At 36.9% G+C, this 13,964-nt stretch overlaps 1 protein-coding gene across 3 annotated transcripts in view; it reads left to right on the plus strand.

Annotated features, from left to right (window-relative positions):
• Akh (Adipokinetic hormone) overlaps positions 1-7,788 on the plus strand; it is a 49,990-nt gene extending 42,202 nt beyond the window's left edge. For all 3 annotated transcript variants that reach the window (XM_081734225.1, XM_081734215.1, XM_081734234.1), the window contains exons 2-3: positions 1,583-1,759; positions 7,578-7,788. In XM_081734225.1, coding sequence (XP_081590351.1) covers positions 1,583-1,759; positions 7,578-7,622 — 222 coding nt within the window. In that variant the 3' untranslated portion in view covers positions 7,623-7,788. The remainder of the gene's footprint in view (positions 1-1,582; positions 1,760-7,577) is intronic.
• Positions 7,789-13,964: the final 6,176 nt, after the last annotated feature.

Consider the following 13,964-nt stretch of genomic DNA (forward strand, 5'->3'; position numbering starts at 1 on the left):
CATATTTTTGTACTTGAAGTTAAAATAGTCCTCTTTGGAACTACTTTAATCAAAAAAACCGTTACTTGTTTCAGTGTATTTTGCGATCTGTGGATCAAAGTTGTAGCAATCAATCTTTTCAAATAACTCTTAAATTTTGCAATGCTGCTACGTATTAAGACGTATACTTTTGTTTACCATTATATAATCATCTTATATACGTGTCAAAATTTGAAAATAAACAAGTGCTTTTCGGGTTGGTAACACTGCATTGCTTACAGTATTGACTATAATTCCTTTTGATGATATCTATCCTTCTTCTAAGCCCCTTTTTTTTAAAGTTAGCTGGATCTGCTTTTTGGATCGCTGTCCTCCACCAGTTTCTATCTTGTGTTATCACTGCGACACCACACTGCTCTTTATACAATCTCCCCACTCTTCTTTGGCGACTTCGGCCTCATTTCATAATAAGTTCCATAACACCCACTCGGAAAGCTACATATTCGAATGGTCTTCTTACATCCCCAAACCATCTCAGTATACTATCTTGTAGTTTTTTTTTTCTACTACTGCTCTCACCTTTACTGTTTCCCGGATCGCTTCTTCTTAAATTTGTCCTTCCGCGTTACTCAACATATCCACCGCGACATCTTCATTTCCACAGATGTAACTTCGATTTCTCTCTCTCTTCTTCGTCGTCCAACATTCCGCTCCACACAATATGGCATGTCTCATTACCAGTGGCGTATTTAGGATTTTGTTTCGGAAGGGGCTATGCACAACACTTGAATAAGCACTTATATTTTTCCTTTTGGGTCCCGACAAATTGTAATGAAGTTGTGAATATACCAAATTTATTTCGGGGCGGGGCTTGAGCCCGGTAGCCACCCCCCTGAATACGCCACTGCTCATTACTGTTTTGTAAAGACGATTGGTTCGCTACAGTCCAGAATAATCCTGCCGCTTCTCTCTATTTTCTCCAACCGCTGCTAATTCCGCTGTTTACATCTTCTATTCCTACATTTTTCTGCAGTATTGATTCCAATTTCTTCGTTATTTCAACCTCCTTTCCATCCAGTCATATTATTGTATTCTCGATTATATTTTTCCTGAAAGAACAATGCAAATATTGTGTCGTGGTTTTGTAATGTGTATAAGGTTACTAAAATTTCTTTAAGATCGTATAAATACTTTTAACGTTATTTGAATTTATCTTAAATTTTTACCATTTTTACTTTACTCAAATCTTTATTGTGCTGTAACTTCATTATTTATGGCCATTAGCAGCTAAAGCTTTGAAATATATTTCACCTTCCGAGGGATTGTCTAAATCTGTCTTCAGAAATGCAAAACCCATTTTACAGTTGGGAAACATTCCTGGTTAGTTGATAGTATTTATTTTAGATTTATTTATTTATTTATTGTACTTTATATTAAAAATAAACACTGTTAAGTATCAGATTGTTGTTTGGGTTATCTATATAGTGGCAGATGTACTGTTAACAATGACACATACAGTCTGCTAAACATGTTATTTGTAATTAATTGCCAACAACCATTAAAATAAAACCAAGTTGAAATTATTTTGTTTTCTCGTTGCCAGATGTCTCGAACATTGCTAGCAGCCCTCTTCCTGGCCACCATCCTTTTGGCATTGTTTGTAGACACAACAACAGCTCAGGTGAACTTCTCTCCTAACTGGGGGAAGAGAGGAGGACCAGCATCTGACGGATGCAAAGCTTCTATGGATTCCGTCATGTATATCTACAAACTCATACAAGTAAGTAGCTATTAACCCTTTCGGATCCAGGTCATTTTTGGCGTTTTCCTACAGTTTCAGTTAGTGACGTATTGCTCAAAAACTATTTACTCGACTGGTGTGGTTAAGGCCTTGATTTGTAGAAGAGGGATATCGCTATTTTTCGCTGTAAGTTACATTACAGTGTTGTCGCCAACGGGAGGGAAATGTAGGGGCGCAAATTTACAAAAAAAAAAAAAAAAAAAAATCCATAACCGAAATTCAATATTTTTGTAGCTGTCACTACTGTTGCCACATGGGTCCAAGTCACCTTTAAAAAAATCATTGGTGTGTTGACAAGATACAGTGAAAGCTTGAAGTCACTGGCTGCCATACAAAGAGAGAAAGAAAAAATTCTCTGTCATCATACACTTGAAATTTTGACACTTTTTACGCCTCAGAAGCAAAAATCAACAGATTTGCCAGGGCTACAACTTCCCTAATTATCTTATTGAAACTTTTTATGGTGCGTTCTGTAGGCCAAAGAGGAGACTTTCAGATAGTAGTACGTTTGTTGCAATATAGCCAGCAAGAGGAAAATGTAGCTAACAAGAAGGAAAAGGTTTTTTTTTCGAATTTTGTCCCTAAATAGGGAATTACATTCAATTACATTACATTCAAAACTTATAACTTAACGTTGCGTTTACAATGTTGTAAAACATTTTACTTTTAGTAGGGTTTACTATATAGAAATTTGCGTATAACTAAAGCTACCACCACACGTAGCAATTTAGTAGGGACAGTTTTTTTTATTTTTTTTTATCTAGTTCCGACTTGTTTTCAACTGACGTTAGGGTGCGAAAAGTATTTCTATTTTTCTTGAACAATTAGTTATTTTATTTTATGTGGTCATCGTAATTTTTCTTACGAAATTTATAAACTTTATTGCTAACATGTACAATTTATTGCACCGTAAATATGCATATTCTGTCCAAAATTTTTTTGTTCCTTAAACATAAACACAATCAGGCTTGCCAACCATACGATAATTTAGCGTGATATACGATAATTGCCTTAATGTTATATACGATAATGTTCTTGTGATAATAGATAAATATAATTCTAGAAAAGATAATTTTCGAAACTGAAGATTACTAGATAAATTTATTATATATTATTACTATTGTTAGAGGCTTTCTACTTCAAGTGTGCCCTCAGAAAATATGTGAATCATACTTCGGCCTCCATCCCAGACGCCCTCTTACGGAGGAAACGTTCCCTTTGTTTTGGAAAAAGAAGTGAATTAATGTGTTTCCAATTTGTCATTCAGTCGTTTTGTCTTGACGAGTGAAGATCGTAGGCTACTTAGAATAGGTAACAAGATAGTGCACAGCGAAGTCCATGAAATAATTCAATGTGTTAACAATGTCCGCATCCTACTATTGAAAACTCTCGGCCACAGCAACTTGTCCCTTCTCTTTCGAGGGGCATACGGGAAAATATACATCGACAGCAGCGCCAGCAGGGGCACACTTGAAATTGAAACGCTCTAGTAGTATTATATTTATTTCTATAATTATCACGCGCCTAACGAATATACGATAATTTTGTAATATAATATCGATACGATTTTTTTGTAATATACGAGAATTTTAAAGACGAAAATCGATAATTTTGTTCTCTCAGGTTGGCAACTCTGAAGAGGATAACTACTCTGTGGAGGTGTTGGTAAAGAAAATCGGACGACAGTGCAGAGTATTGTTATTATATTATTGTTATTTTGAATTCTTACAATACTTTAGAGTTGAATAAAACCTGTCAGAGGTGTAAACAGTAACAAGTAACAAATAGGGACCTACACAGCATCTAATACAATGTAGTGTGATGAAATTAGGTAGCACTGTAAATACGAATTATCCAAGGTAGATAGTTGTCGAAAATGTTAGAAAGGCCTTAATCCAGTAATGGATGGACAATTGTTGATAATGATATATGTGCGTTTCCCTACCAGTACACTACTGTGATCCTAGTTCTCAACTGAGTATTTGAGATCAGGGGGAAAAAAAGCTTACATCTTGTTCTGAGAGATTATATGTTTAACCCTGTAGGTGTAAGAATTTCTAAAAACAAAGATAGTTAAACTAAATTTTACTATTCCTGGATCTGGGTATAACAAACGATTCAGCGAACTCAAAATATTTTAACAACCGGTTCTAACAAACCTGTGGGAACCGGCCGAATAGCATCACTGGGTGTAAAGTTTCTATCCAGCGCTGATAAGCAAACATGAGACCTATATTGCCGAATGGGAAGAGCAGTGGCGTCATTAGCTTTTTAAATCTGGGGGGGTCGGATGAATCAAAATCAAAATCCTCTTTCCGACAAAAGTTATATATACAAAGTAGTATAGTTTCTTTAAATATATTTGACTAAAATTTGGGGGACGCGTGCCCCCGACCCCCGCGCTACTGACGCCTTTTGGGAAGAGTTAGTTTGACTGCTGCTAGAATTGACGATACCACAAACTTCTGCACCATTGTATAGCAGCAATCATCTCAAATTCTAGCAGCCTAAAAGTGCATTCCCTTTTTACAGTGCTTGTAAGAGTTCAGAAAATACCTGGAACGCTTACCAAATTAATTCCCCGAACGGAGTCAATGATGAGTGTCAATAAAGATCGGAAAATACAATTTCTTTTAATATCGCATATTAATAGTGGTTTCACAGATAAACCCAAAATGTAATTTAAAAAATAGACGAAAATACACATGTTGCAAAGAAACAAATGACGCAAACAAGAACAGTTCCGACAGGACATTGATGTATCGGAATAAAGTTCCAATGCGTCCCGGCCCAGTTTAGGCCTATCTCTTGGAGCCCACGTTTCCCACTAAAGTAACAAAAGTAACGATTGGATTCCATAACGTAAGAAGTATGGAGTCTACGATGTGAAGAACAAGTCTCCAACTGCATTGTGTTATCTGATCATCAAGGAAGTGCCTACTAGTTACCAGAAGATATGATAGTCAATGAAAGAGATGTCTGGAGAATACAGTACGTGAGGAATAATTTCATACTATAGGTCATAGACAGTATGCGCCGTCCTTTGAGGGCACGCTTTGGAGTGGATATATAGGCGTGCATTGAAGTGAACATAAGATAAGATAAGAACACCATGTTTGGTGACCATGATTTCTGGATGCTTGCGGGCAGTTTTACAGTGCATTTCAGGAGTTCAGCACTGTAACGATCTGTAGTAATGACTACACCTAAAGTAATAACTTCACTGAGAAAGATAGGATGGATCACCCCTATCACAGGCTACCATAGCAGCAATAAAACTTTCCGCAGTTGAAGGGGTGATATTGGAAACCATCCTGGTCATTGCTCATGATCCAAAAACTTTCCTGTCGATTTACGCTTATCGTAGCAAATCCATTTTTCATCAGAAGTAACAAGACGATACAAGAACATTACCAGTTACTGCGTACTTAGAGAACTGCACACCTACAGATGTCATTCCTTGTTGGCCGGTGTCAATTCATGTGACAATCATGATTCCAACTTTTTCATCTTACCGATCGCAGACATTCGCCGAACGACAGTGATATGGTGTATGCCTAATTCGCTTATAATGCTATGAATACTTTTATGTTGATCCAATTTCATTGTTTCTCAGGAGCTCATGAAAACATACTGGCTGCGAGCCTCGGTTCTCAATGTGACTCACCAGTACGAAGTTCTATAAACCAACCACAAATGGTGCGTTCATTCACCACTCTTGGTTCAAATCCACTCTTTAGGTTTCTCGCAGAATGTCCTAGTTTGAACTCGCAATTGTCTCTTCTCCATGGCGCACTTTGAGATTACCCTGATAAACAATACAATGCCTCCAATCTGACTGAACATCTTTGCCAGTTTTTCAAACATATACAAAGATTTTGACACCGCATGCGTGCCCTCAGTGCATCCATTGCTTGTATTAGAGAGCATGGTTTCCTACCAGACGTAAAAACGGACATTCAAATAGCACAAAACCAATAGTTATTGATTATTTCAATAGTTTTTAAAAATCATTGAATTTTTAAAGTTTGCAAATGTATCTTGGAAGCACATCAATTTCATATTATCGAATATTATTGACGACGTATCAAAATATAAAACAGCTCCCCAAGGGAGAGAAAAGTTTTAAAATTTCCATGTTGCCCACGAACCACGTTGTATGGTTAATGAGATAAGAAGAAGACGAATGGTTTCTAACAGCCTTCTTCACAAGTATTAAAAAAGATATGATCCATTAAGTGTGATAATGAGATTATAGGAGGCTATTATTTTACGGAAAAAAAGTCTACGAGCATCTAAGTATGGGCCTGAGACGTTTGGTTTCAATTCACCCCTGGACTTGTGCCACTTGTTGCTATTTTGTTTTCTCGTTTTAGACAACCATTCACATAAGAAACTCTCATAAGGTAGATATACCATAGTATTAAAAGCTCTTTCACTTACAAGAGTTAGAGATGAATATACATATTAGTGGTTGCTTATGTTATCTAAAAAGTCTGCGAAATGTTATCTTCTACTGAGTTTTCTAACACAGTTGGATCTGTGATCGTTCTTACCAGGATAGATAATTATATCGATATAGTAAAACTGATTAACTCATAACTGGAATTAAAATTAGGAGATTACAGGTACAGGTACATCTTTTTTTAACTCACTATTAAAACATTGTTTTTCCCAAATGTAGAATATATATATATATGTCAACAGAATATGCAAGCTATTATCATATTTTTAACTGTTTGCAAGGATCTATCTTGCCTTAGATACATTTTCTTCTGGAAAATGTTTTGCCAATTTTCAGAATTTACATGTCGTCATATGAAAACCAGAGGAACGTAACTCCAATTTCGTAGGTTTATAGGCGAGAGGACAAAAATATTATTTTCTTAGAAAGATGTGTTTTTAATAAAATGGTAATTTAGCTATAGTACAACAGATGATCAACAAGGAGAACAGATGGCGTAACATTCCATTTACACCAAGCGGGACTTTCAAAATTAGGTCCAAATATGAAGGAAACGAAAACAACATTTTTTGGAGTTACGTTCCTCTGGTTCTCATGCGACGATGTGTCGTAATAAAAGGATCAATTTTTGTATCATTCATTTAATGTATGATTTCCCTATAAAGACTATTTCGTAAGATGTGAACCTATAAAATAATGAAGTACAATCTTTAACGTCACGTGTTTATGCTTTGTAAATTAAAAGAGACGAATACTATGTTCTGGTAAAGGACAGGAATTGAGAAAATGTCGAGAAACCTCGTAAATATGATGGTGTTTACTACGTTTTTTTTTATTGGGTCTAACCAGGGTCATTTGCACTAGAGATCTACACTACCAGTGATCTACTGATTAATTTGTTGAGGTGTTTAATACGAAACGTTAGTGCCGAAATTATTTGTCACCGTCACGAAGAGACCAGTAACCGACACTTGCTTTTCATAAAAGTTCTCATAAAATAAAATTAAAAACTTACCTCGGATACAAAATCATAGTGGTCCAGATGCCAATTTAAACAGTTAAGTCTCTTTTCATATAGTCTGAAAAGAGACTATATACTTTAATCAACAGCCTACTAAAACAAAATATCATCAGAAGGGAGCTCGTTCATTTTCTTCAAATCTTTTATAATACGGAATACTGAAATGCTTACGGATAACTAAAAACAATTTCAATGGATAGTTTGTAATCTAAGAAATAGATATTTAAAGTATTATGTTTGCTAAGTGTTTTTTTTTTAATGAATCGTCTTGTGATACAAAAGTTAATTGTTTATTTACTCTTCTATTTTAGAATGAAGCCCAGAAGATAGTAGATTGTGAGAAATTTGGCAACTAATTTCTACTACAATCTGTATTTTCTAAAAATAAATAATTATCCCTTGTTTTAAAAAAAAATGACGTCATGGTGGCTGGTGCAGAAGATCAATATGGCTGGAAATCTTACTATCTCTCTCTTCCTCTTGTAATCATGTGACAGTTGTGGCCAATAAACAATATTTACGTTCGTAAACACTTCTTGCTTCCTGTTCTATTATTTTGCTATAAATAATCCTTTGTTCATTTTTCTTTTGTATTGTAAAAGTCATTTATTTTCAACTGCTCGATGAATGACGTATGAACAAGTTTTACAATCAGAGAAACAGGTGGAGCAAATGAGGGGAAGGTTCAACGCAGGAGACGTTATTATTTGTCTTACTACGTCCTTCATCAACGTCCTTGGATCTCGTCTGCTCCTTGTTGTCTCCGGGTGATTTACTGAGAATGTGAGCAACGCCCTGTGACGTCACAGAGCACTTACAAGTAAAGGGTCCAAATAGATGAATCGAGTTGTGGGATAAGACTTAGTGCATCTGATAGAGGATGTAAAAATATGTGTATGTGGAAAATTATAGCGGCTGAGAGCCATAAGAAACGTAGGGGGAGGGGGTCAAAGTTGGACGCAGAAGGGCTATGCTATGTTATTGAAATACAGCAAAAAGTGGTTGAATCGTGAAAATAGTGAAAGATAGACAATGCAAACGTTGGTAGTTTTACTGGGGAGAGTAGAACAAGAACCTCCGTAGCTAGTGATTCATTCCGCAGTCAGTGATTACAGAGAGTAAGTGTTCACTGACTTGGTAATGCAGATCAAACGAAAAGGACAACAGTCTCCTACATGGGTTGACAGTTAAAACAATAATAAGTATGATTGAATATCGTTGATATAGCAAACAGCAAGAACAATGAGTACTTACGGATTTTTGTCAAATGTACATCTTGACTTTCCTCGCCTTCTGCTGGTAGCGGCACTCTTCACCATTTCTACCGTGGGTATAATAAGACAGTGTTACAACTAGAGGATAGAAACGAGCTTGAGAGCGTTGACTGGACTAACCATTCATCCGACGTTATTTTACTTCACAACAGCGAATTTCCAGTTGAATTTAGGTACAAAACACCTCCTAGAGTATGACGTCATTACTTAATACTTTGACCCCCTTCTGCTCAAAAAACACAAAATGCGCTTTGTTGTGTAATATGGTATACTAAAGGACCAACTATTCCCAAAATTTCAGATTTTTTTTTATCCAGGCCCATTGGAGATACTGGACAGTGAAACATGCCAAATTGGCATAATTCCCCAACTTTACGATTTTTTTCAGGCCTTTGGGAGCAGCTACAGGTCTGTAAATATTTGTGTATTAACTTATGATACCAGACTACATATTTATACCTCTATGACCTTTCTTCAAATTCATACCTCTACGTTAGCTGTTTCCTCTTCCTAAACATGTCTTCAATGTCCAAAAATGTTGCTACTGTAGGCCCTGATTTCAGCCCCTTCAAGTGGTTTTAGGCAAAAATGTTAAGAGAACAAAGTTTTAGCTCTGCACGAGTTGGAGACCTCCAGCAATTTTCAATTTGGTAGGACAAATACATGCTGAGATATTCAAAACAATGTAAACGCCTAAAATCGAAAAAACGCAAAATGGTGGCAGCCGCTGCGTCGCCATGGCATGTTGTAAAAAATAATTAATTTTGGTTTTGAAGTACCGTGATATAGGATAAACATTCATGAAAAAATTAGATTTTTTGGAGATGGTCGAGAGGCATATGCTTGATCACTTAGAATGGATTGACTCTAATATTATTACCAAAGTTCACTGTTGGATATCAAATTTCACTGTTAGTTTTCTTGGCTTGTAGATATGTTTAACTTACATATGTTTTCATGATAATCCAAACTTTCAACATACGGGTATCAGTCTCCTAGATGTTCCTAAATAACTATAAACATGATCCTAAATCTTCGAAATAAGTACAAACAACGATCAATAAAGTTCATAATTGACATTTTAAAAACGTGCTGGCCCTAATCGATATATCGCATTTCCATTTGAAAACATATCACAGATTTCAAAATGGCGGATTTCAAGATGGCGGCGGAGGTTCGTGATCTACTCTCTCCATTCTTCTTTTGCCAATATGTGAAACTGCCAACGTTTACGTTGTCTATCTTTCACTATTTTCACGATTCAACAGTTTATTTGCTGTATTTCAATAACATAGCATAGCCCTTCTGCACCAACTTTGAACCCCTCCCCCTACGTTTCTTATATCTCTCAGCCGCTATAACTTTGCACATACACATATTTTTACATCCTCTATCAGGTACACTAAGTCTCATCTCGCAACTCGATTCATCCATTTGGACCCTTTACTTGTCAGCTCCGAATGACAAACAGTTATTGAACAGAAATATTGAATACCTGCCGAAACAAAAAGTGTAAATGAAACACATATATGTTCACTGTGTAGAAATGTTCGTCAATCAAATATTATGTTTAAGTACTAACAAATTTTACATAATAGAAGAATCGTAAATGAATTAATCCTACGAAATACAATTGAAAACATTGGATGCTATTAATGTCACAAAGTATATTCTCGTCTGCATTTGTTATTCGATATTTTATTTCATACAATAGCCCTGTTTTACTGCATCTAGTGTTGCCCATGGAACGAGAAATTTTGAGAGATCTTAAAATACTTTGTGAACTTGATAATGTTTTAAGCCGAGCATTTAGTACCTTGAATAGTCTATATTAAACCAAATACATGGCACTGTTGAATGCATAAATTCTTTAAAAATTCATAGGAATCGTTATTATTCTGACCTGTTGCAAGATTGGTGATGGCAAGTGAGTATTTACTCGATCTTTGCACTTGAGAAACATAGTTTACAAAATATTACATTTACCCGTGTATAAGATGCACTTTTTTACCCTTTGAGAATAAGTTCAAGAATGAAATGTATTTAATACAACGAAAGAGATATTTTTTTTTAAATTTCTATCTCAAAAGTTTCCCTGATTCTGGGTTATTTTATGTTTTCCTTGTTTCTGAATGCTATGAATCAGCATTCTAGTTACGTAGAGTTCATAAGAAAAATGGCTTGCCTGAGGTTTTTCGTGTTTGTTACTGTAACAAACACTAAGACACTCCTCCTACGAACATGTGCCCTATAGCGTCTATTCTTAAAATTCTACTTTGTATTTTTTTTAAAAAAATCTTCATAATAAGTAGCGAAATTTTCTCTCAAATTTGAAAATAGAAAATGGAATGCGTCGTATATGTCTACAAAAACGGTACTACAGATGTAAGATATCTAGAAAGCTTATGGTGGTATCTCTTGTGCGCCTTTCTTATGCATTATATCAATCAGATTCGGAAAGAATATTGCAAAATTCTCCTGTAGCAGGTAGAAGGTAGAGGAATCACACAACGGAATCGTTTTCTCCCACTACCAGTTTTGTTACAAAACTTCTTGATATAATTCAGTTCCACTAAATAAGTTCAATGTTCACTAAATTTTTTAGGAAAAGTTGGTGTTCATAGGCCGAATAGCCTAGGGAAAGATTCCTCACAAAGTTCCGCTGCAAGCTGAGTGACGTGGATAGGATTTTCAATGCTCCACTGCAAGCAAAAAAAGAGGTGGAGTCCCGCAAGCTCCACGGCAAGCCGAGCTCAAATTTGAGAGAAAATTTCGCTACTTATTATGAAGATTTTTTAAACAAAATACAAAGTAGAATTTTAAGAATAGACGCTATAGGGCACATGTTCGTAGGAGGAGTGTCTTAGTGTTTGTTACAGGCCGGAAAGGAGAACCATATTGCTCCACTGCAAGCTGTGGTGAGGAATCTCTCAAAGCTCCACTGCAATCTATGTATGGTGTACTATTCTTTTGGGGTGTAATATTTAACTCTGTTAGCCATAACGTCATTAGCAAATGTAAACAAATTATCTTGGCAAGAGCATTGGCTAACCAAAATGTCTGTCACTGCTAAATAAGATACAAATTTAGTTAAATTATAGAAACGTGAATATTTAAATTACGTAAAAAGGAAATCGAAATGAAATCTTTAAGTTTAACGTCCCACGGTTATGCCGGTTAGGCTAAAGGAGACGGTGATAATGAGAAATGAGTGAAATGGTGGAATGAATAAAGTGGGAGGAAACGGGAGAACCCCGAGAAAACCCACGAGCACGGTGTTTGTCCACCACAAAGTCCACAAGGCGCGAGCTGGGATCGAACCAGGGACCCCAAACACCGGAGGTGAACGCTCTACCACTGAGCCACAGTGCCTCCAAAGATGGGTATTTGATTTGTTGTTCTTACATAAATTATTAAACGGTAAAATTGACTGTCCAGAATTAGTTTCAGAAGTGTTATTACGTGTCCCAATAGGTAAGACTAGAACAGCAAACACTGGGACATTCTATTGTAGAAAAAAAGTAACTAACATATTACATAAGCCTCCTGTATGGAGAATGTGTGCTTCATATAACGAAATGGTATATGTATTCATATATTTGTACATGTATAATAGTGGATATCATCCACTATTGTATTTGTCGTCCCGGCCTCCCTCCCCCTCCGTGGTCGCGGCGCCCGGGGAGATTGCCCCGGCCCCCCCGCCCACGCGACGGCCCTGGCAGTGAACCCTTCCTCACTCACTAGGGATGATACCATATCGGGACCAAGTATCTTGGGAAAACCTATATATCGTCTGAAAGCTCTTGCCATGAGAAGAAACCGTTTTCAAATCACGGGCAAATCCGCAACTTGACCTTCTAAGGGGCGGTTTGTTCGTGTTTGTGACCCGATATATGGTATATTCGATAGAATAAAAATGAATGTTAGATGCATCACACGAAAGCGCCTGAACCCATCATGTTCCTTTCTGACTCATTGCTAGAACATCACTCGAGCACGGGTTTGATAATATCACTGCACCCAGATGTACTCATTTGGTCAGTGTTGCTAACGAGTGTGAGTGTCCCTGTCTCCCATGCATCCCAGTTTGGCAGTGTGGCCAACCAATGCGAACATTCAAAATTTTTGCATGAAGTCTACTGCATTGGCGGACATAATGAGTCTGCGACCCATACTAGGTTTGTATTATGTTAGTGCGAATCCTCAAGCACCCATATTGTCAGTATTTCCAATCATTCTGAAATACATTTTCTCGAAAGGTTGTTTTTTTTTTAATAGCAGTATATTAGCTTGGTGGTATTTATCTATTGTCTAATAATATGAACTTAAGGTGAACAAATATCATGGGACATGACTGTTAACCACGCAATGACAAACGGCATAAGTCAGGAGCTCGTATGGAAAGAAATGTTTCGATGAGTCATGCATGCATCTGGTCATAGGAGCTTCATTGTGACATACCGTATAGAAAGCAATTGTGCAGAAACCACGAATTATCTTGAGACTTTGCTTATCGTACCCAATTATGTAATATGCCGCATGCTAGGGTTCGGCCATACGGATCCAATGTCCATAATGTTCATTTGTTCTATATTAGTTCAATGGCACGCACGCCATTTGCAACATTATGATGTTTTTGCTTGGTTGGCAACACTGACAACCTAGAATGGTTGAAAGACGGTAACATTCAACGTCTTTTTGCTATAATGTCATGTGATGTTTCTGCCAAGCTTGGTCTCATCATACGGAACCTGTTTTAGAACTTCTTATTTTTACAATTGGTTGGCAACATTGACGAACTGGAGTACTTGGGAGAGGAATACGTCCACAGTATATTTTCTCCAATGACGAATGATATTTATGCCATGTTTCATGGATATGCATCCAGTGGTACAGAAAGCATCTTCCACACTGTATTTACAGTTTGTTGGCAACACTGACCAAATGAGTACGTCCGGGCGCAAAGAGATATTATCAAATCCTTTCTCGACTGATGTTCTAGCAATGAGTCAGAAAGGGTCATATGGGCTCAGTCGCTTACGCGTGATGCATCGTAACATTCATTTTTATTCTATCGAATATACCATACACCGGGTCACAAACACCAACAAACTTGCCCCTTAGAGGTCAAGTTGCGGGTTTGCCTGTGATTTGGAAACGGTTTCATATTTCTCATGACAAGCGCTTTCAGACGATATATAGGTTTTCCCCAGGTACTTGGTCCCGCGGTATGGTATCATCCCTAGTCAGTATATTCCCCCAATATCTCTCCCACTGACTACCACCTCTTCCGGCATGAGAGGGAGGACCGTCTATGAAGATTGAGCAGTGTACAAACTTCAGGCCTCTTTCGCTATGGAATCTAATCATTGGAAGAGCAATGGTAAAAGTGCATGGTTGCAAATTGTGACCATTTTGATT

The sequence above is a fragment of the Thermobia domestica genome, chromosome 1 (assembly GCF_964235325.1).
Source record: "Thermobia domestica chromosome 1, izTheDome1.hap1.1, whole genome shotgun sequence".
NCBI lineage: Eukaryota > Metazoa > Arthropoda > Insecta > Zygentoma > Lepismatidae > Thermobia > Thermobia domestica.